This window comes from Mustela putorius, unplaced genomic scaffold (assembly GCF_011764305.1).
Source record: "Mustela putorius furo isolate JIRA1106 unplaced genomic scaffold, ASM1176430v1.1 tig00003962_pilon_pilon_pilon, whole genome shotgun sequence".
NCBI classification, from domain to species: domain Eukaryota; kingdom Metazoa; phylum Chordata; class Mammalia; order Carnivora; family Mustelidae; genus Mustela; species Mustela putorius.
The window spans coordinates 931,574-954,513 of record NW_025422106.1 but is presented as its reverse complement, the minus strand read 5'-3'; the positions used below and the strand labels follow the sequence as shown (position 1 = coordinate 954,513).

The following is a 22,940-nucleotide window of genomic DNA, read 5'->3' as shown; positions in this document are numbered from 1 at the left end:
CCGCTCTGGGGCCCCCGGGCGACCGCGACAGAGGCCAGAACGGACTGTCCTTTCCGGGGTGGGGGTGGGGGTGGAGGGCCCTGGAGGACAGGGGTTGGTAGGAAAGGACGGAAAAGGGCTGGAGGAGGGGCGACGGGGGGGGGGGGGGTGCAGCTGAGGTGACCTAACCAGGCAAAGGTGTGAATGTTGGACGGGATGTCCCCGAGGAAGGAGAGCCCGGGGCGGGGGCTGATTCGAACCCTGGCCAGAGAGAAGGGGTGGGGTGGTGGGGGAAGCGGGTGAATGAATGGCTGGGGAGCCAGCGGAGAGCGACTGGAGGAGCTGCGGTCCGGGGTGGGGGTGGGGGAGACAGGGATCTAAGGGTCCTGGGGGCACGGAGCTGGCTTGGACCAGGTCCGGTGAGGCAAAGGGGGGCGGCGGGAGCAGCTGCGGGGCCGGGGGCTGGGGGTGGGGTGTGTGGCAGGCAGGCCCGGGCCGCCCCCACGCGCCCCGAGTGTCTGCTGCTCGGACACTAAGGGAGATGGATGGGGTGGGGGAGATGCAGCGCGGAGCCCCTGGCTGCTCCTGGCGCGGCCGCCACCCCCGCAGCGGAGGGTCGGGCGGGGAGTCGCTCAGCAGATAAAGGGGCAGCGAGGCGAGAGAGGACAGCGCGGACGACGGCGGCGGCATGAGCAAGGCAGACCCGAAGCCCGCTGCGGGCATGGCCCCGGACTCGGACCCGGGCCCGGCGGCTGTCGCCTCGGCCTACCAGCGCTTCGAGCCCCACGCCTACCTCCGCAACAACTACGCGCCCCCTCGGGGGGACCTGAGCCGCCCGGATGGCGTGGGGCCTTGGAAGCTGCGATGCTTGGCGCAGACCTTCGCCACGGGTGAGCGCAGGGAAACTGAGGCCTGGAGGACAAGAAGGCATCGGGGAGCTAAACGGGGATACGTGCGCGAGCCCTATGGGAACCAAGAAACAGCGATAGGTAGTTAAGAGGCGAAAATAGAAGAGGAAAAGAAGCAGTATCTCTTAGGGCGCAGAGGAGAGACCCTCGGAGAGGGCATTGGGAGGTGAAATAGCAGATGCAGGAAAGAGACCCCAGAGACCTCCGGAGACAGAGAGGGAGGCGGAGATGGGAGAGGGAAGAGAGGCCCCTGGCAGAACTGCCAGGGACCTCAGGACTTCCCCACCTAAGCCTCACAGGTAGAGACGGTCATACAGATGTGGAACGGAATCTCAGAGGGGTTCAGTCCCTTTCCCAAGGTCGGCCAGTCGGCGTCAGGGCCAGGACTCAGACCCAGGTTAGCTAATGCTTTTTCCAGAGAGAGGCCCACTTCTGGAGGAAGGGAGAACAACTGGGAGAAGCTGGTGAGGGAGGGAGGGACTGAGGCGGGGGAGCCTGGACAGGGCTGGCACAGGACCCCCCTCCGCTGCCCCCCACTCCAGGTGAGGTGTCAGGACACAGCCTCATCGACATTGGTTCGGGCCCCACCATATACCAGCTGCTCAGCGCCTGCGCCCACTTTGAGGACATCACCCTGACAGATTTTCTGGAGGTGAACCGCCAGGAGCTGCGGCTCTGGCTGCGGGAGGAGCCAGGAGCCTTCGACTGGAGCACCTATAGTCGGCACGTCTGCCTCATTGAGGGCAAGGGGTAAGGGGGCTGCCCGTGCGGCACGGGTGGGGGGCAACTGAGGACTGAGCATGGGGTGGCCCTGAGCCCTGGTCCTGCCCCGGCACAGGGAGTCCTGGCAGGAGAAGGAGCTCCAGCTGCGAGCCAGGGTGAAGCGGGTCTTGCATATCGATGTGCACCAGCCCCAGCCGCTGGGTGCTGGGAGCCCGGCGCCCCTGCCTGCCGATGCCCTGGTCTCTACCTTTTGCCTGGAGGCCGTGAGCCCGGACCTTGCCAGCTTCCAGAGGGCCCTGGACCACATCACCACCCTGCTGAGGCCTGGGGGGCACCTCCTCCTCATCGGGGCCCTGGAGGAGTCATGGTACCTGGCTGGGGAGGCCAGGCTGGCCGTGGTGCCCGTGGGAAAGGAGGAGGTCACGGAGGCCTTGGTCCGCAGCGGCTATGAGGTGCGGGACTTGCGCACCTACGTCATGCCTGCCTGCCTTCAGACAGGGGTTGACGATGTCAAGGGCATCTTCTTCGCCTGGGCCCAGAAGAAGGTGGCAATGTGATGGCCCAGTGCACCCAGATCCCCTGTGATGTGAGGTGGCACAAAATAAAGAAGTTCCTCCAGCTGAGCATGAGCTTTGTCTGTGGCTCTCTCTGGGCTTGGGGGGCTGTGGAAGCCACCAACCCTAGCCTTTTTTTTCCAGAAGCTTCCATGACAGTAGGTTTCTTTACCACTCATTCTTCCCAAACTAAGGAAAGCCAAGGCCAGAGGGAGCTCGTTCAGCATCTGCTGTGTGCCAGGCACACTCGGGCCTCACACTCAGCAGGTCCTGTTGTCTTGTTTGCAGGTGAAGCTAAGAAAGGTTAAGTAGCAAACAGCAGCAGAGCCTAGTTTAGACCAGAAGGGAAGGAGAGAGTACAGGGGGAGGGAGTGACAACCCAGGCACCAGTTCCCTCCCCCAGAGCACTCCCCCCAGCTCTGCATCTCCTCCCCCATCCCCACCCCCACGTGCCTAGGTAGAGACCCCACATGCCTACTGCCTCCAGCCAGCTGTGTGCTCCTTCCCTCCCGCCCACACTACTCACACAAAGGAGCTAAACAAGGGTAGGTGAGGCTGAGAATTGGTTTATTAAGAATGTCCCTTGCTACCCTCCTATCTTAAAATAGTTCTCAATATCAAAAGAAACACAGGCCACCCAAGTCTGCCTAGCACAGCACCTCTACACCCCAGGGAGGGACAAGGGGGCTGGGAAAGAACAAGAATCCAGATTCCCTGCTCCAATCACAGAGACTGCCTTTGGATGGAAAGTTTCTGGAGCTCCACATGGTATCCTTGTGGAGCAAGAATGTACTCGGGCTGCTGGCAGCTAGCAGGGGTCACCTTTACTGGGGTACAGATACAGCATGGCCCCTGCCTGCCTCTGGGAAGGCCAGAAACCAGACCCAGCCACAGGCCTTCGCCGCTCCTCCCTCAGATTGCCCCCCAAGGTCCAGGCTGTGACAGAGAGGCTTAGCAGGGAGGGCATGGGGAGAGGGGGAGGCCAACCAAGCCTAGGAGAGGAGACGGACAGGAAGGCTGGAGAGGCCTCCAGAGAGGCTGGTTCTGGAGGGTGATTTGAGTTGTGTGCGGGTCCTCTGAGATCTGGACGGTGACTGTAAAGTGGGGGCAACAGACAGGAAGACACAAATACAGTCTGGACAGCTGAACCCCACCAAGCCAGCCCCTGAGGACATCCGGGCTCTTGGCCTGGCCTGGGGCTCCGTGCAGAGTTGTACGCAGTAGACAGTTGGTGGTGGTGACCAGAGCACCTGTTTTCCTCCAACCTCCCCCCACCCCGACGTGGCACACTCATGGCACTCACACTCACCTCACACCCAGTCTCTGCAAACTGCCCTGTCCCACACTCACCCACGTGTCCTGCAACACACACTTTCAAACCACTCACAGCCTTCCCCACTCTCCACACGTGCTCACACCCACTGTCCCACCCAGCAGCCCACACACTCAGGCCTGTGCCCGCCACACTGTCACCTATGCATGCACTCAGTCTAGCTCACACTCCCTTACACACTCATGTGCAGGCTTCTGACCAGGAGACCAGCCAAAAAGCCAGACAGGCACCTGTCCTGAGCTCTCTGGGGTTGTGGCCCCAAAGGCGGAATGCAGTGAGGTCTTCTGGGGGTCTGGCTGAGGCAACAGTCGGGATGAGACCACTCGCCTATCTCAGCAGCTTGGTCCCTCAAGATCCCATGGGGAGGAGACCTGCCAGGAAACTTGGGCAGCCAAAGAGCAAGAGTCTATTGCCACCTAGTGGTGCCCTGAAGGAGGGCAGGGGTAAGAGAAGGGGGGAACCCCCGCTGTGTTCCCAAAGGCCTGTCTCCCAGTGAGACAGACAGGTGTGGGAAGCACCCAGGCGTTGAGGGATGTGAAAAAGAGGCTGATGGGGAAGCAGAGGCAGCTCCCCTCTCAGCGGAGCTAAGAACACAGTTCCATTCCAGTTCTCCAGGAACCAGAGGCGCTGCCCATGCTCCAACCCCAGATGCTGACAGGCCAAGCCTGAACAGAACCTGAGATCTGTGAGGGCCATGTTGGGGCAAGCGAGGTGATGGGCAGTTACATGATTCTGGGCCCATACCCTTCATGTCCAAATTCAAGATGCTAAAAGACAAAAATCGTCTCAAGGATTCTGGGGAGAAGGGGAGCCAGCAGGGAGAGGGCAGGATCCCCGGCAGGGCAGACCCACTCCCAGGGCCTTCAGTCCAGCTTGAACTTGGCCTCCGATTCCTTCAGCAGATACAGGCTGTCATCTTTCAGAAAGCTGTGGGCAGAGGGAGGAGCCCGCTGAGGTCCAGCTTTGAAAGCACCCCGTGGGGAGAGCATGGGCAAGCCAGCAGGGGGTGAACCGTGCACAGAGGCCTTAGTGTCCTCCAAGAAGCCAGTGAGGATGGACGCAAACAAGGAGCCCACTGGGCGGCGAATAGCACCCACCTGAAGAAGAGGACATGGACAGGGATGGTGCTGATGTGCCAGATGGCGTGGGCATCCAGGACCCAGAAGAAAGGCGGGAAGTCGAGCAGCTCGAGCAGGGACAGGCCCTGTAGCAGCAGGACCACCGCCATGCACTTGCGGACGTGAGGCAGCCGATGCTGGTTCCGCAGGCACCAGGCCAGCCACCACACCACGTTCACCAGGCCTGCGAACGGGTGGGGGGTGGGGGTGGGGAGAGGCTCACTGCCTGCACCTCCCTCTGCCCCGCCCCCCACGAAGCCTCCCCTGTCCTCATGCTCTTTGACCCCAGGGCCATCTTCCGACTCTCCTCCCAGCCTCCCCCTCCCACCCCAAGTTCTTTCCCCCTCCCCCACCCTAAGAGCCTCTCTAGAACCTTCTCTAGGAACACCACCAAATCCCTACCGGCACCCCAGGCCAGCAGTTTTACACGTGGTCCAGGTGCCCCCCCTTTCCCCACAACCCCTCGGGGCCTCAGTCCCTCCTCCTGCCTCACCAATAGCCACATTGGCCGCCAGGTTGTAGCCATAGTCGAAACGGACGAGGCTCAGGTAGGAGACATGCGCCGTCAGCATCAGCAGCAAGAGGGCCCGGAAGGCGCTGACCACGGCTGGGTGCTGCAGCCCCACGGTCCTGCCCCGCGATCCAGAGCTGCTCAGGTGGAGGGTGGCCCGTGCCCAGAGCCCTTCACCCTGGCGTCAGTATGGGGAAGCCACTGCCCTCCTCCTCCAGGGGCCTGGGACCAAGTGTAACTGCTCCTTGGACAGAGTCAGGACCACTTGCTCTACTCCAGAGTCCCCATCCTGAGCAGCCCGGAGGGGGTGTGTGTGTGTGGGGGGGGTGTGCGTGCTGGGCTGCAAGGCCCCGGGGGGAAACACCCCTAGGGATGGGTGAGGCCACCCGGTTCTACCCCCAGTGCCTGATTTTGCCCCTACTGGGGCCAGGATGGGCTCACCTGACACAGCACAGATAGATGGAGTGTAGGATGACGGTGGAGGCACAGAAGTAATCCATTTTCTGAGGACAGGGAGAGCTGGATGAGGGGCCAGCATAAGGGAGAGGGAGGTGGGCAGGGCTCTGAGAGGACCCAGCACCGATGGGGCGTAGGGGGCCAGGTGGGGCGGCAGAGGCACTGTCTGGAAGTCCTAGGCCTATGTGGTGGGCGGGGGTGCTGGGGGGCGGTGTCAATGTCTCGAGCACCCTCTGTCTGTCGCTGTTTCACTCCTGAATTTAATGGTCATATCCCTGTAGTCACATTATAGACCTTGTTAAAATGTCCACAGCAGCAAGGCTTTGGGGGCATTGGGGAGGTGCCTGCCAGGGCTCCAGGACGCCACAGAAAGCAGAGCGCAGGTGAGTCCCACAGCTGTGGGCCCAGGTCCTGGTGGCTCCCTCATTGGCTGGGGGACCTTGGGCAGGCGATTGGGCCTTTCCAAGGTTCAGCTGCCTCATCAGTTAAGAGCCAGTGCTCACACCTGCCTCCCAAGGGTCAAGGGAGGCTCAGGTGTGTGAAGAGGTTAAAAGGGCCTGGGGCGGAGCAAGGGCTCTGTGATCGGAGTCCCTAGGAAACCTAAAGAGACCTCAACCCCTTCTGGGGTCCTCTGGGACTGCCCCACACATGAGGGGGAGCAGGAGGGGCGCTCACCTCTGTGAGGTCGGTGTCCTTGGTGTGGAATACTGTGGACCAGAACCAAGCATTGAGGGAGACCTGCAAGGAGGGGCTGGTAAGCACGGTGTCCGGAGCTGGGGAGAAGCCCTAGGGCACCCACACGGGTCTCACTCTGGAGCACAGAAATATGCTTCCCTCTGCCTCCAAAGCGGGCCGCCCCCCTCAACCAAGCTGCAACCCTGACCCCCAGGCTAAGGGGGCTGGGGCCTCCACAGGTTCCGGCCTGGCCTAGGAACCAGTTCTGGCAGAGCCAAGTTCCCTGCTTACTCAATCACTAAGACAACAGCCCCCGGGGGGGCCTCGCCTCCTCCCCCAACCGGCAGGTGAGGACAGCCCCGCCCGGGCCAGGGGAGCTGGTGACCTCAGCCTCTGGGGGCGGGAATGAAGTGGGTGGGGTGGAGGGGCTCGAGCCAGCTTGGGGCGTGTCCGGAGCAAAGCAAGCAAGGCAGGGAGATCGAGCTGATCCCGCTGGGGCCAAGTCTCTACGGAGGAGGCTGGCCTGGGGAGCCCAGCTTCCTCCTGGGTGGGCCGGCCCAACCCGTCAGACCAGTGTCTGCTACTCCCAAGCTCTGGGAGGAGCGGAAGGCTGGAGGGGCTGTGGTGGGCACGGGCCCAGGAGCACGTCTGGGGCCTTTCCCCTGGCAATTAACTGCAAGGAGACAGCACAAAACCTCTTGCAAATGAATCCTAGATCTTGTGGGAGCTGGGGCTGTACCCATGGTGGATGCCCAGATCATGGAGAAAAGGGTGGGCTTGGGGGTGGGTGGGGAGACTCCTACACTAGAAAACCAGGCACAGCCCGTCAAAGGGAACGCAGCCAGAGGTCTGGCCTGGGATGCACTGGAGATAGGGAGGGGTGCCCTTGAGGCGGGGAACAAGCCTGCCTGAGATGGGTGAAGGCCAGGAGCTGCTCATTTGGGTCCAGGACAGCAGGAAAACTGGTAGGGAGGATGCCTCTCCGCCCAGTCCTGCAGCAGGAAGGCCAGGCGGCAGGATGGGTCCCTTACTGCAGGCCCAAAGGGGTTTATGAGAGCACAGGAAAAGCAAAGGGGTGGCGGCAGGCCAGGCTCTCTGCAAAGGCAGTCAGTAGTAGAAGTCTCTGGAGGCTCAGGTAGCCCCATGCAAGCCTGTCTGGCCTGGGTCCTACGCTGATTCTCTCTCTCAGCTTCTGCTCCCCATGACCTGGACAAAGGCCCTGCCCTCGGCCTGAGCTTCCTCCTGTGACTCATCAGGGCCTAACCTCAGTGACCCTTCCTCCCTCTCCAGCCCCGACATCAGGGGACTATTCCATGCCAGGCTGCGTGCTCTTTTGAAGATGGCCATCCAGTCCCCATGACCCTTCCCCAGAGATGGTATAAGAGGCATGGCCTGGAGGCAGGGACAGCATGGAGTGGCTTCTCAGACACTGCTCCCAAAAGGTCTGTGAAGCTCAGGGTCAGCGTGGGGAGAGGAGGAGACTTGGGGCTGGAGGCAGGGACCCAGGGCAGGCCAGAAATAGGGACGCCCTCGGGGAGGACAGTGGCCTTGCAGCCAGTAGGAGAGGAAGGTGAAGGGGAAAGTGGCAGGGGCTGGCAACCACCCAGGCCTCCCTCTCCCCACAGCAGAAAGGGAGAGGTGACAAGAGGACTGAGCTAAGTGATGGTTCTTGGGCTGGGGGACAGCATGGGTCCAGGGCTTAGCTCCACCAACAGAGTGAGAGTCGCAGGGTGCCCTGTTCAACTGCCTCTCCGGGGGGCCTTCCACTTACAGACCCCCACCTGAAGCCTGGACTCTGCACCCCTGAAAAGTCCTCTCTCCCGGGGACCCTGTCCCATTATGAGGGACTCCTCTTCTGACCTTCTCCTCAGACTTGGGAGAGAAGTGTCATTAAGAATGCAACCCCCTGGGGTGCCTGGGTGGCTCAGTGGGTTTAAGCCTCTGCCTTCAGCTCAGGTCACAATCCTAGGGTCCTGGGTTGGAGTCCGGGCCTGCTTCCCCCTCCCCCTCTGCCTGCCTCTCTGCCTACTTGTGATCTCTCTCTGTCAAATAAATAAATAAAATCTTAAAAAAAAAAAAAAAAGAATGCAGCCCCCAGGGTTAGGCTGCCAGGGTTCAAATCCTAGCTCTGCATTTCCCATGTGTCCTTGGGCAAGTTATTTAACCTTGCTGGGCCTCTGTTTTCTCATCTGTAAAATGGGAATGATCACAGTGTTCACAAGGATTTAATGAGCGATACAAGTGCAGTGTACAGCCCAGGACAGGGCAAACATGATGGGGCGTTTCTTCCCAATTTGTTGAACAGAATAGGACCCTCACATCTCTCCACAGACTTGAGGCCAAAGAGGCCAAGTCTGCCTTCCGCTCTCCCCAAAGGCCAGAGAGGTCCAGGTGAAGAAAAGAGGTGGTCTCCCCGTGGTGACCCCTCCCCCAAAACTGTTCATGCTGGGGGCAGAATGTCCACAGCCTCCATAATAAGATGGGCCCTGAGTTCAAGTTCTGCCTCAGTCCCTAAATAGCTCTGTGATCTTGAACCAATAAAATCTCTTGAGTTTCAGCTGTCTCATCTACCAGAGCGGCTTAATAAGGATACCCAGTGCACAAGAGGGTCCTGAAGGTGCTGTCTGCAGAATGCCTGGCAGAGAGAAGCCACTTGTTCAACGGGTGCTGCTGTGGCCACTGGCACACAGTGGGTCCCTAAATGTCAGTATCCCCCACCATGCACGGAAGAGATACTATTTCTTTTCATGCAAAGTTTGTAACCAAGACTCAAGTGAAAAGGACAGACAGACATGGAAGGAAGGGAGAGGCTCCAAGAGACACAAGTGTGTGGCTCGGGTAGAAGTGGCGGGGTGGGGGGGCGATGGTAACTGGCCAACCAGCCAGGCCGGGAAGGCGCTGGGCTGCCCAGCAGGCACCGGGAGCTCTGTGTAAACACTGAGGAAAGGGGGAGGCCAGGGGCAGGGTGCCAACAAGGGTGGGAATGGAGGGGGAAAGGGAAGGCTCCGGGAGAGAGAGCAGGAGGCTGTTTCAGTCTGTCGGAAAATAAGAAAATTGAGACAAATATATCACAGCCGTGAAACTGGTTGGATGCCAAATGAGCCAGATCTGTCAGGAATTTGACCCCAGTGCTAAGCCCCAGTGCTCGGGGCTTGTCACTGACACCGTGACGGTGGGGACATGTGGCTCTTTAAATAGCTTGGTGTCTCAGAAGTGGGGGAGGCAGAATGTTAAATATGACGCCTGCTGCCATCCTGGCCTCCCCCCCCCCCAACAGGCCACAGTGTCTCGCCCCCTGCCTCAGGCAGGGCAGCCCTTTCCCACCTCCCTCTTTAGAGGGAAGAGGGGAAGAGGCGGATGAGATGGGGGGGGAAGATCGCTTTTCCCACCATCAAAAAGGATTCCTTGATTTCCTGCCTTTGTCTGTTGCACTGGCTTCTGTTTGACCAGTGGGAAGTCCTTCCCGAAGTCTAACCATCATTCTGCTGCAGGCTCAACCTGTCTCTTCTCTTGGTTTCTGCAGCAGAGGCAGAACACAGTCAGTCCCCACCTCCATCCATCAACCTGCAGGGATAGTCTGGGCTCTCCTGGCCCCTCATTCTCTCCCTCCCCTCTACTTCTGAGGACCTTTCCTTACTAGACGAAAGGTGGGGAACTGGTTTGGCCTCCTGGCTTTGCAGAGAGCAGGCACCCCCAGTTTCCAGAAGTCAAAGAGCTCTGGCAAGCTCTCCCAAAGCCTGGCTGATGTCCAGCCCAAGCCAGGACCAGATGTCAAGGCAGAGATTACTCCCTTGTGCCAAAGCTTCGCCAGCCCTGTTTGGGGAGCAGCTCCTCATTTCCCAGGGGTAAAAGACAGAGACAACTCTCCCAAGACTTAACCTGAAAAAGGCCTTCTGATCCTACCCCAAGAGCAATCAGGAGCCTCACTCGCTCCAGAAGACCCAGCCCTAAACAAAGTCCACCACCACACCCTCCATTCAGCTCAGGATCCCTCCCTCCCGTAAACACAAGCACATGGGACTAAAGATCAAGTGTAAAGATCAAGCGTAAAATCAAAGGGAGTGTGGGCACCGAGACCCGTTCCCTCGAGGACCTAGTGTCAGCATGTGGGGGTTCCATGTTCCAGAACCCCATATCCTGAAGATGTCCTCAGGCACAATCCCCAGGTATCTGCCCTCTCTCAACCTAACATCCCCTGCTCTGTCCTAAGTGTTCTCAGTAGACTGGACTGTGGGATACCAGCAGGCCTGACCCTCCCCGAGAAGGAAGCTGAGTGGCAGATACCAGCGAGATCAAAGATCCAAGAATCAGGGAGATCAAGACGAGAGTTGTGATGTGACCTCTGGCAAAGGCTGGGACCCTCTGAGTTCCCCCCAAGACCCATGGGTCTATCCAAGGTGGCGCTCAGCTTTGTTCAGAGAGGTCAGGCAGGGCTGTCCAGCGTTCTTTAGTAGGGGTGGGGGTAGGGGGGGTGGTGCAGGCTGTGGGCCCAGACAGCAGTGACCCAGGGAAAGGAGACAGGTGTACCCTCCTCAATTTCTCTGCCCTTCCTGCTTTCTTGGCCAGGACCAAGCTCCCTCCTCTGAGAGCGGCCTAAACAGGAAGTGGTGGTTCCAGGCCACCCATGGCCAAGACAGGGTAAGAGGATGCCAGGCCCCGGCCTACACAAGCATCCCTGCCCCCCAGCACTCGGGGCCTCTCTGTGCCACCTTACCTCTCCCTCCTCTCCTCTCCATCCAGCCACACTGTGCCCCGCTGATCTTTTCAAGGCTGCCTGTGGCTGTCCCACTGCCCCCACTTTCCGCCCCTCTGCTCTTGCCGTGCCTCCACCCCGAGATGCAGAAATCCAAGCTCCTCTCCCTTCATGTGTATGTGTCTAAGCCTGATCAGGCCTGCGAGTCCCCAATGGAGCCTGCCCCCTTTCTGGGCTTCTCTGACGGACTTTTCCACTTAAAGGACGTAGTCTCCCTCCTGACCTTACTGCTGTCAGGTCTCTGCCCACATTCTGCCCTCCGGGGCCAGCCACACCTGCACCTACCTCCCCCCCAGGGCTCAGCTTTTTGGGGCAGGAGCCTCAGTTCTCACCACTGCTAACCCCGGTCTCTATCCATAGCAAATGCTCAACAGACATTTATTGGTATACAGAAAGAACCCAGAAGAGGAGCTAAGCCCTCTTACGGTCCTGGAACCAGTCCTAGATGCCAGCCTGTCTCCCCCAGTCACTAACTTGTGAGCTGTTGACTTTGGACCAGGTTTTCCCGCTCTGACCCTTGCTCAGAGCACCCAGTGGTAACATGAGGATTGAATGAGAAAATATACATAAAGTACTTAGGACAATGTCTATTATGTAATTCATAACAGTTATTATGGATATTTGTTAAATAGAAAATATTAGGGAGGGTCGACATTTCCCAGAAACTTAACAGCCTCCCCGCTACCCTCCTTCCAATCCCCGTCTCCTAAGTCTGAGGCGCAGCCTGGACTTCTCAGTACCCTAGTATGACCAGTTTTCCCAAGGTCCTCAGAGACCTTGCGGTGGCCAGATGCAGGGGTGTCCTTCAGGTCTCTTGACTGTCCAGCAGAATTCCAGAGAACCGCCTGCCTGCTCCTACCTGCTCCTGTCCCAGGGCTATCCTAGTTTCCCCACCTACCCCTCCAGCCACTCCTGTCTCTGTTGCTGGCTCATGCTGCTTTGTCTGAACTTCATGTTTTGGGGGCCCTTGGGGCTCCATCCTAGACCTCTTCTCCTCCCTCCTGCCAGTGGCGCATCGGCCTGGCCTAGATGACACGAGTGCAAACTCAGCCTGGGTTCAAAGCCCGGCTCCTGGGGCAGGTTACTTTTTCAGTTCTTGGTTTTCCAGCGGTAAACTCAGGGTAATAGTACCACCTATTCCCAAGCTTATGATGGGGTTAATGAGATTAATATTTATAAAATGCTTAGAATGGTACTTGACATACAGTAAGAGCTATGTATGTGTTTGGTAAATAATTTTTTAAAAAAGATTTTATTTCTTTACTTGACAGAGACAGTGAGAGACGGAACACAAGGGTGGGGGGGGGAAGGGTGGAGAGGCAGGGGGAGAAGCAGGCTCCCTGCTGAGCAGGCGGAGATGGATGCAATGTGGGGCTCCATCCCAGGAGCCCGGCATCATGACCTGAGCTGAAGGCAGACTCTTAACAACCAAGCCACCCGGTTGCCCCAGAAAGAAATTTTTAAAAAATGTTGGGGCACCTGGGTGGCTCAGTCCTTGAAGCGTCTGCCTTCAGCCCAGGTCATGCTCAGCAGGGAGGCTCCTTCAGCATCTACCCCTGTCCCTAAGTCATGCACGCGATGGGTGCACACTCTCTCTCTCTCTCACAAGTAAATAAAATCTTTAAAAAAATGTTAACCACCTCAAAACATAGCTCAAACTAGTTCTCTTTAATATCTCCCTTCCCAAGACCCATGCCCCACCCCAGTCTGGGGCTACTGTGCCCGATGCTAAAACTTACTAGGCCCTGCAGCCACTCCTACCCCTCTAATCTATTTGCTACCACAATAGCCAGAAAATGAGCTTTCCAAGCAAATCTACTCCTGAAATCTCTCCCCTTCAACCCTCAGGGCTCCTGAGGCTTCGAGAGAGTCAAGATTAAAAGTGTTAATGTGCCCCCAGGCTCTCCACGGGCTGGCCCCCTTCCCTGCCCACCCGCCACCTGTCTCGCACCCACTCTCTGGTTTCCAGCATGGCAGGCCTCCCCGCCTTTCAGGATCTCTCTCTCTTCTGTGTGTGCACATTCTGCGTCTTCTGTGTAGATGACTCCTCCTACTATCCCTGAATTCACCTAGCTAACAGTCATTCATCATCCTGATCTTCCTTCCAAAGCCACGTCCTCCGGGAAGCCCTCCCTGACTGCCCCGCACTGGTCTGGTCCAGTGCCCCCTCACACGCCTTTATAGCACACATATCCTCCACCACACTTTTCCAGACTTACACTTTTACCTTCAGTTGTGTGCTTGTGTGGTTATGGCTGGAGGGCAGGAACCTGTTTTTGCTTTTCTTGCTTTGTCTTTCTAAGTAAGCTCTACACCCAACTTGGGACTTGAATTCAGGACCCTGAGATCAAGAGTTGCACGCTCTCCGACTGAGCCAGCCAGATGCCCCCTGTTTTTATACACTTTTGGATCTCCAGCCCTCAGCCAAGTGCTGGGCACATGGGAGGTGCTTGATACACAAATGAATGGCTGCTTTGGTGGCAGGCAGGTGATTGAGCACAGAAGCTTACAGTGGAGGTTCTGAGGGCAGCCTCTTACTCTCACACCCTCCCCAAGGTCGTCATGGTGCAGAGCTGTACCCTAGTCCGTGCTTCTCACATGATTCCCGCCCTTGATGCTGGCTCCTCTGCCCAGTTGCACTGTGAAGCTCCAAGACTACTCTGGAAACTCACATGGGACATATTTCAGTTTCTCCAGGAGGGTCTAAGACCAGGCTGAGCTCTGCGTGGAGTCCTGTGGCTGCCATACCTCCAGGCCTGGGCTGGGACTGAGGGTTGCTTGGACTCATCCAGAGTGGTCCCTACAAGCATGCTCCCTACCACGCCTGTCCCTTCTGTGCTTGTAAACTGCCCTACTAGGTCTCTTAGTGGCTTCTGCCCTCAGGACAAAATTCTCTCCTCCCTCCCTCTCTCTCTTCCTCCTTCCCTCCCCGACAAACAGCCTGGCCTAAGACTCTGCTAGAAAGGTAAGGTCTGATCCAGGACCTCCCTGTTTTCTCTCCCTAGACCTAAGCACCCACAGCTGCAGTTTTTGACCTGGAAAGCACCGAGGAAGGCAGGGGAAGGCAAGCCCTGTTGGGTGAGAATGGGGATCGAAGAGTTCCTCCTTCCTAGATGAGGGTGTAGGGCAGGAGTCCCGGCAAGTTACCTACCCAGGCGAAGGCCACGCAGGTGGGATACATGGGGGAGGAGGCTGGCACCGAGGTGTAGTAGCGGTACAGCATCATCAGGCTGGCCAAACCATTGAGGAAAGAGGCCATGGCAGAAGCTGGCTCTTGGAAGAACAGGAACCGGGAGAAGGGCCACTGAAAAGGGAACACATGGAGGGGGCCTGAGGGGCAAGCAACCCCTAGCCAGCCCGACCTGCTTTTCCTTGACATGCCACATCAACAGGTCTTCAGCTGGTTCCTTAGCTCTGGACCTTGGCCAAAGCCTCAGGTCCAGTCCCTGTTTGGGTCATTGTGCTTTCCTCCAGGCCCCAGCTGAGGTCCTCCCTCTGTGGGGCCAGGATTCACAGCACTGGTAAGCCTGGTCTCTGGGAAGACCAGGCGGGCCAGTGCAGGTGGCTCAGTATGGCCTGGGGGAATGAGCATAGACTCACCATCCAGAAACCTGAGGTCCTAATCTGTCCATCTTCTACCACTGACCACAGGCCTCTGAGCCTTAGCTTATTCTGACTAACTGGGGAGAATTATTCTTGTCAACTTCAACAGTCTAGAACAAGGTTATTATTGGGTGACAAAGCACTAGCAGGGGAGGGGGTGAGAAGATGGGGAAAAAGAGTGATGGGCAGTAAGGAGGGCACGTGACATGATGAGCACCGGGCGTTATATGTGACTGATGAATCACTGACCTCTACCTCTGAAACTAAAAATGTATTCTACGTTGGCTGAGTTTAAATTTAAAAAAAAAGAAGAAGAAAAGAAAAAGCATTAGCAATCTGAGGGGGGTATTACAATTTTAACCCAGAATACTACTGAAGAAGCAAAAGAAAGCATGCTGGGCGGTGGGGTCAGGAAATTCGTTCTTGTAGCAAGATGGACATTCAGCCACCCTAAGAAGTCCACCATCACTCTCTGAGGTCACACAGCTTCCCAGACCTTCTAAGTCCAAATCCAGAGCCAAGACTCACTGGTTCCATCCGATAATATGAAAACCAGAGATTCTGAGAATAAGCACTGACCCTAAACACCAACCCATATCACCCCACAGCTCAGACTGCCTGACTCAAGGGTATCTTTCTCCTACAGCACTGTTACCATATACCATATACCTACCCCGACCCTCCAACTCACCTTGCCATGGAACTGAGGCACTTTGTGACCTTCCTTGAGGTAGAGGCCAACAGTGACCCACATACACTCATACTTACAGTCGTCCTGACAGGTCCAGCCTGAAACACAGAAATGGGACCCGGTGAACTCCCCATCATGGGAGGTACAGAGAGAGGTCAAATGGGACCCAAACTCAAATCCAGGCTAAGAGGGCCTGTAGGTTGGAGAGAACCAGATGAAATCTCAAAATTCTAGCTTCCCACTTGGTTGTATGAGAGACGGTGGGCTACACACATAAAGGAAAGGTGTGTGTATGTGGGTGTGTTTTTGAGGATGGGGGTCTGCTGCGAGCAGAGATGTTTCTTCTCTTCTCCTTCCACCAAGATGGGAACTTTGGAATCTGACAGACTCATCAATAGATAGGTGGGCTATATTTGTTATTGCTGAACTCAGGCTTTGGTCTCACTCGCCAGGGAGGAACTCTTGCCATCTTACCCCGCTCACATGAAAATGAAGGAAGCCCAAGTTCTTCCCTCTGACTTCTGAGGCCCCAAACTGCTTATCCAACTTTGTTTTCCATACTTCTTTTCAGGCACCCTGAACCCTGCTCCCTGAGTAAACCAAGCTACCGGAGATGCTCACATCTGCCCAGGGCCTCCATTCTCTCTGTTCCCTCTGGAATGCAAAGGCAGAGTAAAGAGCACAAACTTGTAGTTAGACAGGCCAGAACTGGAAACTCCGCTTTACCACTTTCGGCCTGCGTGACTTAGGGCAGGGCACTTAACCTCTCCAAGTCTCCCCATTGTAAAATTGGGTGAAGGGTAATCACCTTCAAGGGTTGTGAAAATGACCGGACCTACTGTGACTCCTGTCACACACCAGCTGACCACAATGGCCACAGGTCCAAATTTAATGTATCCATCCTGAAGCCCTTCCCTCGAAGAAAGTTCCAAGGATGATCACTGCCCCTACAGTCTCAAAGCCAGAATGATTCCTTCCTCCTCCATATGCCGCTATTGCTTGACTTAGGGGTCTTTTAGGACTCAAATCTTCCTCTCCCTTGGGCTGGAGAAGGCTAATGTTCCCGTGAAGACTATGACCCCGAATGCCAGGGCACTGGGTCCAATTTCAGTGTCATTCTCGGGCCAATTCCCAGGAATATTAAATAAATACCTAATTGAATAAATAAAAAAGTAACTAAGACTGGCTGATGCTGCTCTGATCAACCTGGGGCTCCATTCACACTCATAACGGAGAAGGGGTAAACGAAGGTTCAGAGGTGGTTTAGGGGAGCAAGGGGGCGGAACCAAGGCTGAGGGGCGGGGCTTTCCGCGGGGTGGGGCTTACCTGCTAAACTCATGTAGATTGGCTGGCGGGAACGGAAGTGCCTCAGTGCGCCCCCCGAGCAGTTCCGCTCTTCGCATCGGTGCACGCAGTCGCGGTACACCGGCTCGCGGTCGCCCTGGGAGCCGCTTGCCAGCGCGGCTGCTCCAGCTAGCAGCACCAGCCGCGCCGTCCGCCCGGCCATCCCTTCAACCTGGCCCTCCGCCGGCGGAGGAGCTTAAGAAGTCTTCACTTCCGGAGTAACCGGAAGTGCCTTGTGTTCTGTATTCTGCTCTCGGGTGACGTCCACCCGCCTTAAATATAAAAGTGCCCGGATTTCTGTGGGCGCCTGCCCCGCCCCTCGTCTTACTGTCATCTCTATATATCGAGGCGACAGGGCTAAGAGAAGGGGGACGCCAGGTGGGTTAAGGAGCAAAATAAACTGGTCTTTTATCAACATGCGCCCTTTTTCTTCTCTATGCTTTCTTTTATGAGGCATGGTTATTTTTCCGTCACCAGCCCCGTCGAATTTCGCTTCCTAATGGACCTGGAACTGTCCATGTCTCTCCGTCGGCACCACCCTGGTTTAAAGACCTCATCATCTGTCGCCGAGACAGTCGCAGGGGCCCCTTCACGAGTCTCCCTGCCCCCTCCTTTTGACCCCATCGACTCCGCGTTCCGTTAACAAATTCAAATTTGACCGTGAAACTTTTCTTCTTAAATGCTTTACTAGCTCCTAATTACCTCTGGATAAAAATCATAATTCCACAAGTCCTGCATGATCTGACCCCTCCGCTAGACCCAAGGGGCCATGTTTGTCAACCCTCCTGGTTTTGCTTCGTCTCTATCATTCATACTCTCACACCTACTTCTTCTTCTAGTCTCAATTTAAACACCATTTCTGAGAGTGGTAACGCCTGCAGGGTGATATAAGATACAAGTGGTATGTTTTCCCCCAGGGGGGTGGGGACCTCTGCTGTCTTGTTTACCACTCTACTTCCAGCTCTAGGACAGAATTTGGCTCTGGTAGGCGCTGAGAACTCATTTCTTTTCTTTCTTTTTCTTCTTCCCTTTTTTTTTAAACGAATAAACTATGTTAATTCAATGTAAGAATCTGGGTGCTAAACCCAGGGCTCTCAAATCACCAACGTGATACAGACCACACTGAGATGTAATATTAAAAAAAAAAAAAATCAAGAAGAGGACTTTGGGGTTAGGATACTTGCTCTAATATCCATTTCTTCCTCCCGACATCGCCACCAGGACACACAGACATACCCATGTCATTGAAGCACTGAAGCCTTGTAGCTAGATGCCAAATTAGTGTGTGTAGATTAATGACAGCCTTTCCTCCTCTCTCACTCTCCAACCAGGTCAACTTTTCCTTTTTATATTGAGAAGTGGAATGAACCAGAAGTAAAATTGTATTCCATTTACTTACTCATTTAGCAAACATTTCCTGAGTACTTAGCTCTAGCACCATGCTAGGCAAGACTCAACTCCAGGAGGCCCCATTCATATTGTATTTTCTGTGAATAGCGCTCAGGGGTGCACCATCCACACTGTATTTTTTGTGAATGGTTCCTTTTCAAGTTAAGTATAACTTGAATAGTATCCCCTGGAGTTGAACACCCAATTGATAATGATTGGGAAGCTGAAAGGAACAAAACAACCACTCAGCCCTCCAGGAGCTGACCAGAAGCAATCTAGTGCTAATACTACTTTGCATCTGATAGATCAGTCCTTTTCTACTACATTATTTCATTTTGTCCTTACTATAATGCTGGGTTTACATTTTTTAAAAGATTTATATTTATTTATTTATTTGACAGAGAGGTAGAGAGAGCACAAGTGGGGAGAGCGAGAGGGAGAAGCAGGCTTTCTGCTGAGCAGGGAGCCCCATGCGGGGCTCGATCCCAGGACTCTGGGATCATGACCTGAGCTGAAGGCAGAGACTTTAACCCACTGAGCCTTCCAGGCACCTCTGGGATCAAATTTTTAATGAGCATCCTCATTTTTAAATGAGCATCCTCATTTTTTAAAAAAAGGCAGGGTCCTGGGATCGAGCCCCGTGTCGGGCTCTCTGCTCAGCAGGTAGCCTGCTTTCCCTTCCTCTCTCTTTCTGCCTGCCTCTCTGCCTACTTGTGATCTCTGTCTGTCAAATAAATAAAATCTTTAAAAAAAAAGATTTAATTAATTAATTGATTAATTTGAGAGAGAGAGAGAGCATGAGCTCAAAGCCAGGGAAGCGGGGGAGGCAGAGGGGAGAAACAGACTCAGTAGAGTTCACGACTCTCTCTCTCTCTCTATTAAAGATCTTATTTTATTATTTTTTAAATATTATATTATTTATCTATTTGACAAAGAGAGATAGGGAGAGAGGGAACACAAGCACAGGGAGGCTGGAGAGGGAGAAGCAGGTTCCCTGCTGAGCAGGGAGCCAGATGCGGGGCTGGATCCCAGGACCCTGGGATCATGACATGAACCGAAGGCAGCCACTTAACCAACTGAGTCACCCAGGTGCCTCTAAGATTTTATTCTTAAGTAATCTCTACACCCAACATTGGTCTTGAACTCACAACTCTGAGATCAGAAGTTACAGGCTTGATCTCTGGTTTGTAAGTTTGAGCTCCATTTTGGGTATAGAGATTACTCAAAAATAATTTTTTAAAAAGATTTTATTTGTTTATTTCAGAGAGAGAGAGAGATAGGAGAGAGAGCAAGCAAACAAGGGGAGTGGCAGAGGGAGAAGCAGACTCCCCACTGAGCAGGGAGCAAGACGGTGGGGCTCAATCCCAGGCCTGTGGGATCAGGACCTGAGCAGAAGGCAGAGGCTTAACTGACTGAGCCACACAGGCACCCCCCAAAATAAAATCTTTCTTAAAAATGAAGAAATTGGGTGCCTGGGTGGTTCCGTGGGTTAAGCCTCTGCCTTCAGCTCAGATCATGATCTCAGGGTCCTGGGATGGAGTCCCACATTGGACACTCTGCTCAGCCGGAGCCTGCTTCCCCCTCTCTCTCTGCCTGCCTATCTGCCTACTTGTGATCTCTCTCTGTTAAATAAATAATTAAGATCTTACCCCCCAAAATGAAGAAATTTAGCATAAAAGAGGATAAAATCCTTTGAAAGCAGATTCTCCCTTTGAGAGAACTCTGGAGTAGAGATAGGGTTCTTTTAAAACCTTTAAATTTCTGATTTCAGAGGCTTCATCCTATATTACATATTACATCAAACATTAAAAAGGAAGGGAAGGGGCGCCTGGGTAGCTTAGTCTGCCTTAGAGACTTAGCTCCTGATTTCGGGGGGCCTGGGATTAAGCCCGGAATTCAGCTCCCTGCTCAGCAGGGAGCCTGCTTCTCCTCCCCCACTCCCCCTGGTGTGTTCCCTCTCTCGCTGTCTCTCTTTCTGTCAAATAAATAAATAAAATCTTAAAAAAATAAAAAGGAACAGGAAATGTAAAAAGAACAATTTCAGGTAGTCACACCTGTGGAGTTATATAATTGGATAATGTAAATAGGGAGGGGGGGTAAGGGAATGGGGAGGGAGGAGAAGGCTACTTTGGATTGGGTGGTCTGAGGAGGCCTTTTGGAGAAGGTGACATTTGAGCTGAAACCTCTGTGACCAAAAGGAACCAGTCCTGTGAACACCTAGGGGCAGATTGTTCTAGGCTGAAGGAACAGTCCTTGCAAAGGCCCTAAGGCAGGAACAAATCTGGCATCTTTGGAAAACAGAAAAGAAGCTTGTGTGTTTGGAAGGCTATGAGCTTGAAGTGACAGCCAGAGACTAGATTCTGTCAGGTCTCGGGTCACAGGTAAGAGTTTAGGGCTCAGTGGGTTAAACCTCTGCCTTCAGCTCAGGTCATGAGCCCCACATCCGGCTCTCTGCTCAGCAGGGAGCCTGCTTCCCCCTCTCTCTGTGCCTGCCTCTCTGCCTACTTGTGATATTTGTCTGTCAAATAAATAAAATCTTGAAAAAAAAAAGAGTTTAGGCATTGGGAAGTCATTGTGAGCTATTTTAGCACTCAAACAAATAAACTTATGTTTCAAACATTTACTTTGGGGCACCTGGTTAAGTGTCGGCCTTCGGCTCAGGTCATGATCTCAGGGTCCTGGGATTGAGCCTTACATGGGGGGTGTGTGTCCCTGCTCAGTCTGCTCAGTGGGGAGTCTGCTTCTCCTTCTCTCTCTGCCTCTGTGTTCTTCGTCTGTCTGTCTGTCTCTCAAATAAATAAATAAAATCCTTAAAAACAACAATAACAACAAAACATGTACTTTGGCTGTTTTAGGAAAAGAAGGGATGTAGGATTGAAAGAAGGCAAGAGCAACACGTAGGAGATCAGAGGGTAGTGCTTTCACCCAGAGAAGACCTGATAGAGGCTTGGATGGGCTGGATGGCAAAGATGCCAATCCTTGGATGGGCTGGAGGAAAAGCACAAGTATCAGAAGAGGAAGTGGTAGATCTGAGAACGACCAGATGTAAAAGGCCAGAAGAAGAATCATTAACGTGGGTCCCGTGAATGAAATAATCTGAAACTGGAATTGTCTCTCCAAATCAGGACTTTGTGATTGCCACAGTTTTATGCTTCTGGAAACTTCCCAGCCTTCTCTTCCCCAGATTAAAAGCCAGAGGCAAGAGTGTCCTCATTCACATCCCAGGAGTCTGCATCTTCAGCAGCAAGCCAGGGGAGTCTGGAGTCCTGAGGGGGCTGAGTAGAGCAGGAAAACTCAGTGTTTGTGAAACAGAGAATCTGGACTCTGGCAGAGGGATGGCTCAGTGGGGCTTTCAAGGGATAAGCCTGGGTTTGAAGGAGTCGCTGCTCCCACACTTAAGTCTAAAACAGCGACCAGGAACTATTCAGTTCTCTCATATTTCAGTCAGCAAAATGAAGCCTTGTTCAAGGTCACAGAACCCAGCTACTGTCTGAGGAGAGATCCCTAGATAAACTGAGGGTGCGTGTTAAATGGCCAGCCCAATCACTCAGCACAGGCCACAGGAACACAGATCACGACAGTCTTGCATGTACGGGCCAGGAGGGAAGCTCTGTGTACTTCATGCGTTAAAGCCAGGTAAGGCTGGGAATGCCTTTTGTCTTGGCAATGCAGCCTAGAGAGGGAGCGAGAAAGACAAAACTCCCTAGGCCTTGGGCCTGCATTCCTGAGATGGGGTGAGAAGGGCTAAGGGGGGTGATCAGCAGGCCTGGGGTCAGCATGTCTGGTATGTTGGCTTGGGCTCTGCTCTTTGCTACCCAGGGACTAAGCTAACCCTGGCCCAGGGAGCAGCCTCCTGGTGGCTGGGTAGCAAGTGTCCTTAAAAGGCCACCTTTAAAAGGGCAGATTTTCTTTCTTTTTCTTTCTCTCCTTCTTTGTTTTTCAAATTTTACTTATTTATTTGACAAAAGGAAAGAACGCACAAGCAGGGGGAGCAGCAGAGGGAGAGGGAGAAACAGGTTCTCCACCAAGCAGGGAGCCTGATGCGGGCCTGGTTCCCAGGACCCCGAGATCATGACCTGAGCAGAAGGCAGACGATTAACCACCTGAGCCACCCAGGCGCTCCTAGAAAGGCGGATTTTCTGGTCAGAAGCTTCCAAATTCCACTCTCCTATGGCTCCAGGGAGGCTTTGTGCCTACTCTTGGGGGACTCCTTCCATATAACTAATTCACACAGATGCTTCCCCAGCAACTCCTGCCCCAGACTCAAGGCCCTGTGGAGTAGGCCCCAGTCTGTGGCCCGGACCTCGGACTGTGGACCGTCTCCTCCCTTTATGTGTTTGTTTTCAGTCCTCTGACCCCAGGTTGGCTGGTGAGGTAGGCAGAAGGAAGGACACACACACACACTCTCACACACACACACACACACACACACACACACGGTCTCCTGTGTCCCCCAGTCTGAGAGGCTGGTCAATGATTGACTGGCATTTCACAGGCTACTGGTTTCAGACTCCAGCCTGTTGACCCTCAGAGGTCATCTCCTTAAGCCAGAGCCCCGTCCTGCCTCTTCAGTACCACTGGTCTGGCCCTACACCTCCACCACCCACAGGCCCAGGTACCTCCTCAGGGGGATCTCAGGCATCTGCCCTCTGCCCCTCCTTGGCTCTCCTCTCCCCTGCAGTTGCCCCTCTCCTCCTGCCTCCCTCTCCACAGGCCCCTCACCGGACCCTTCTGGCAAACTCTCAGGCTCCTCCTCCCTCCCCGCTGAGGCCCCCTCAACCACTGTCCCTCAGACATCCTCTTTCCTTGGCTCTCCAGCCAGGCCCTGCTGGAGAGGCAGTGGAGGGGAGAAACGAATCAGCAGCGCCCACCCCTGCCCCCCTTCCTCTCCTCTTGTCAAACA

At 54.7% G+C, this 22,940-nt stretch overlaps 2 protein-coding genes across 6 annotated transcripts; one reads left to right on the top strand and one right to left on the bottom strand.

The window, feature by feature from the left end:
• Positions 1 to 148: 148 nt before the first annotated feature.
• Positions 149 to 2,258, top strand: PNMT (phenylethanolamine N-methyltransferase). The gene is made up of 3 exons (XM_004764647.3): positions 149 to 869; positions 1,430 to 1,637; positions 1,726 to 2,258. The coding sequence occupies exons 1-3, from the start codon at positions 668 to 670 to the stop codon at positions 2,165 to 2,167; spliced, it is 852 nt and encodes a 283-aa protein (XP_004764704.2). The 5' UTR covers positions 149 to 667; the 3' UTR covers positions 2,168 to 2,258.
• Positions 2,259 to 4,278: 2,020 nt separating this feature from the next.
• PGAP3 (post-GPI attachment to proteins phospholipase 3) lies at positions 4,279 to 16,886 on the bottom strand. 5 transcript variants are annotated; one of them, XM_004764645.3, is made up of 8 exons: positions 16,631 to 16,883; positions 15,305 to 15,402; positions 14,162 to 14,314; positions 6,258 to 6,320; positions 5,568 to 5,629; positions 5,109 to 5,297; positions 4,595 to 4,799; positions 4,279 to 4,424 (listed from the first exon to the last, which is right to left on the bottom strand). In XM_004764645.3, the coding sequence occupies exons 1-8, from the start codon at positions 16,809 to 16,811 to the stop codon at positions 4,410 to 4,412; spliced, it is 966 nt and encodes a 321-aa protein (XP_004764702.1). In that variant the 5' UTR covers positions 16,812 to 16,883; the 3' UTR covers positions 4,279 to 4,409. The 5 variants fall into 5 exon arrangements, with proteins under 5 accessions (XP_004764702.1, XP_012918106.1, XP_004764703.1 ...); XM_013062652.2 differs by having other exon boundaries at positions 5,109 to 5,263; XM_004764646.3 differs by having other exon boundaries at positions 5,109 to 5,245; positions 16,631 to 16,881.
• Between the last annotated feature and the right edge of the window lie 6,054 nt (positions 16,887 to 22,940).

What these genes read in the sequence shown, in the direction of transcription:
- PGAP3 (XM_013062652.2), bottom strand. Translation starts at nt 16,811, where the DNA reads ATGGCCGGGCGGACGGCGCGGCTGGTGCTGCTAGCTGGAGCAGCCGCG. An exon ending in AGGACACCGACCTCACAGAG is followed by an intron (nt 5,630 to 6,257) that starts GTGAGCGCCCCT and finishes CCCTGTCCTCAG; the next exon opens with AAAATGGATTACTTCTGTGC. An exon ending in GTCCATGTCCTCTTCTTCAG is followed by an intron (nt 4,425 to 4,594) that starts GTGGGTGCTATT and finishes CTCTGCCCACAG; the next exon opens with CTTTCTGAAAGATGACAGCC.
- PNMT (XM_004764647.3), top strand. Translation starts at nt 668, where the DNA reads ATGAGCAAGGCAGACCCGAAGCCCGCTGCGGGCATGGCCCCGGACTCG. An exon ending in GGCGCAGACCTTCGCCACGG is followed by an intron (nt 870 to 1,429) that starts GTGAGCGCAGGG and finishes CCCCCACTCCAG; the next exon opens with GTGAGGTGTCAGGACACAGC. An exon ending in TGCCTCATTGAGGGCAAGGG is followed by an intron (nt 1,638 to 1,725) that starts GTAAGGGGGCTG and finishes GCCCCGGCACAG; the next exon opens with GGAGTCCTGGCAGGAGAAGG.